At 42.9% G+C, this 3,385-nt stretch overlaps 1 protein-coding gene across 1 annotated transcript in view; it reads right to left on the bottom strand.

Moving 5' to 3' along the window:
• TMEM97 (transmembrane protein 97) overlaps positions 1 to 3,385 on the bottom strand; it is an 8,093-nt gene that overhangs the window by 1,622 nt on the left and 3,086 nt on the right. The window contains exon 2 of the mRNA XM_024737302.1: positions 290 to 434. Coding sequence (XP_024593070.1) covers positions 290 to 434 — 145 coding nt within the window. The remainder of the gene's footprint in view (positions 1 to 289; positions 435 to 3,385) is intronic.

Here is a 3,385-nt window from a genome sequence, read left to right as displayed (position 1 = left end):
GGGGAGGGACGATAAAAAGGAACAAGTTCAAACTTGAAAGTAGCCTCAGGTTTCATGTGTGTGAGAGATTTCTAGTTGACTGAGGCAGTCCTGCAGCCCAGCTGACCACAGACACTAGCCTGAGCCACATTAATGTCCCTATACAAGATCTATCCTGGCCGTTCCCACCAATCCTATATCACCCTCATACAGTCTCCAGGGACCACTCCCCTCTCCCTTGGTAAAACTTTCCCAAAAGATTTCTGGGACCTGGTTTCAGAGCAAAAATGGGATTTCCCCATTTACTAACCTTTGAAGAAGGCATATGTTGCGACAGGAAAGAAAGGCAGCTGAAACACAAGCTCGCAAAACAGGAAGGACTTAAACCACACCGGGGGGTTCTGTAGCAGGGTGTCTTTGAACTCCTCAGTATACCACTGCCGCAGGTTTCTCAGCTGGGAAAAGATGAGGATCACAATGAATACAGCTACCTGGCAGGACAGGCTTCAGCAGCTCCAACCCGCTGGCAGAGCCTCTCACTACCCAGCTCCCTTGGCAGCAGACGGCACACCCAGCTGGCTTTTGTGGTGCAGCCTAGACGGTCATTTAATAAAAACTCACTAGCTCTAACTCAAATGTTACCTTCTCCCAGCAGCTTTCCTCAGCTCTTCCAGCCTGTGTGCTACCCAGCATGTCTGTGATAACACATGGCCAGGTGTGGATACTGTCAGGAGCAACAGTATGTGGCACTCAGTAGGCTCTCAGCTGAACGCACAAACGTGAAGTATCTGCCAACAACAGCCTTCTTTATAAAGAAATGATGTGAAAACCATCCTGACGTTTGTCCTTTCAAAATAGCAACTGCACAGCAAGCTCCAAGGGCCAGATTGCCTCAAATACAGAAATAAGTTTCCTTGTCTTTTTTGGGGGGGTGAGGTGCGGGGGTAAGTGTAAGGGAGGTAAATCTAACCTCTGCGAAGTTGCAATTTTAGACAATCTAACTTATCCCCAAATCTCAAGTTCCTTGTCATTCTTTACCCCCCTAATTCTAAAGTTTTTTTCTCTTTTAGGAGATCAGTAGTATATTTGCAGAGGAACAGACTCTGCCTCACTCTGGAGAGTGAGTGGTCTCGGTTCTAGCTTGGGCCCCACCTTCGTGATGACACTGTCAAATCAAAAGATGCAGATCCATGTAGACGAGGCTGCAGGCAGGGGAAGGAAGCAGGAGGGTTTGAGGCTGCCCATTTTGTGCTCTTTTAAGAGCCCAAAGCCTAGGGCTCTCCACACTACGTAGACTACTGAAGGTCTGTCACATTTCACATTTAACCTCCTAGAGATGGCATCTTGATATTATGATAAATCAAGACAGCTTCCAAGATAAGCATTTGGCTTACAATGGAAAATCCAAAGATATTTTCCCTGTTAATTTTTAATCTAAAGATAAAGGCTCACTATTGTGAAATAGAGGCCTCTGTGCTGCAAGTGGGCTTTAAGCAAACATCCAGAAACAAACATTCTGTTAGCATAATATTAATTACAAAAAGGCCTTAGCTAGATAATCAATTTATTGACCAAGTGATCTTGAATTTGTATTTGACTTGAAATTTAAATTCACAGCAATATCCTTAGCTTCCTTCTAAGCACTTTTCAGGATGGTAATGTGGTAGAAAATATTCATAGATATTCACTGCATCTCTCCTGGGCTCTATTTTCTCATCTGTAAAACAAGCAACTTGGACAAAATTTTTTAAGATCCTTCTTTGCTTTCTAGATTTACTTAAAAAAAAAATTGGAAGGATGTATTTTGAAAGATTTATTGCAGAATTTAAAAGGCATTCTGGTTAATTTGGGCTTCCCTGGTGGCACAGTGGTTAAGAATCTGCCTGCCAATGCAGGGGACATGGGTTTGATCCCTGGTCCGGGAAGATCCCACATGCCGCGGAGCAGCTAAGCCCGTGCACCACAACTACTGAGCCGGCGTGCCACAACTGAAGTCCACACGCCTAGAGCCTGTGCTCTGCAACAAGAGAAGCCACTGCAATGAAGCCCGCGCACTGCAACGAAGAGTAGCCCCCGCTCGCTGCAGCTAGAGAAAGCCCACACGCAGCAACAAAGACCCAATGCAGCCAAAAACAAATTTATTTTTAAAAAAAGGCATTCTGGTTCATTTGAACTTCACTTTCTGTTTAATTCGTATACATTCAGATCCACCTACTTCATAAATCCAGGCAGATTTGTACAACACTGTAATTTCTAAGGGCTGCACGATGATAACAGCAAAATTTAAAACACAGTTGACCCTTGAACAACACAGGTTTGAACTGTGCAGGTCCGCATATATGCAGATTTTTTTCAACAGTAAATACTACAGTACTACACGGTCAGTCGGTGGCTGGTTGAATTTGAAGATAGGAACGTGGGTATGGAGGGCTGACTATAAACTGTACGTGGATTTTCAACTGGAGGGTCAACACCCTTAACCCCCAAGCAGAGTGATGAGCATGGTACCCAGGGGCTGAGTGCCTGGCTCTGAGTACTGGCTCTGGGCAAAGCACTTAATCTCACTAAACTTGTTTCCCAGTTATAGTACCTACCTCGCTGTTGGTAAGATAAAAAGAGTTAATACTTACAGTCATTAGAACAATGGCTAGCACACAGTAAAGGTTAAGATTACTTAACTGAATGTAATACATATTTGGAGAAGTTCAATTTAATCCTATTAAAATCTCAGCATGCAACTGGTCATTAATAATTATTAGGTAAGACCCCCCAAAATAAAACTTTCCATTTATAACTGACTCACATTTGACTCAACTTATCATTGTTATCCATTAAAATATTCACCTGGCCTACGCACATGGATTTATAGACCGAAGTTGCTACTGAACGGTCTTGCACTCCTCTTAGAATGAGCGCACAAACTTTCAGCATCTAGATGCTCACTTGTTTTCCCGTATTTTAACAGAAGCAATGCTACCCAGCTGCAGATGATACTACGAAATGCTTCCCATCCTCTCCATGTTCTAATCCAAACTAAATTCTTATTGTTTCACAGTAAGAGTTTTTCAAAGTGTTGATCTGATTCAAACCAAGAAAGATATTTGCAAATTTTAGCCTAACCATTATGTGATCTCCACAAGCTTTTTAGTTCTGGAGAAATTCCTTCTATTTAGGGAGGAAAAACACAACAGATGTTAAAATTTGGCATTTTTCAAAGAGAATGTGAAAATAACTCAGGGCTTTTATTATTATTATTTCCCCATACAGAAGCAACAAAACCATCATTGCCCACCCCAAAGCAACACGAATGAATAGAGACACAGGCCTTCCAAGCTGGGTGGCCCCTGTGTTACTAAGCTCTCTCGCTCTCTCTCTCTCTCTCTCTCTCTCTCTCTCTCTCTCTCTC

The sequence above is a fragment of the Neophocaena asiaeorientalis genome, unplaced genomic scaffold (genome assembly GCF_003031525.2).
Source record: "Neophocaena asiaeorientalis asiaeorientalis breed wild unplaced genomic scaffold, Neophocaena_asiaeorientalis_V1.1 scaffold129, whole genome shotgun sequence".
NCBI classification, from domain to species: domain Eukaryota; kingdom Metazoa; phylum Chordata; class Mammalia; order Artiodactyla; family Phocoenidae; genus Neophocaena; species Neophocaena asiaeorientalis.
Note: the sequence above shows the minus strand (reverse complement) of the source record. Positions and strands in the feature narration are given on the sequence as shown.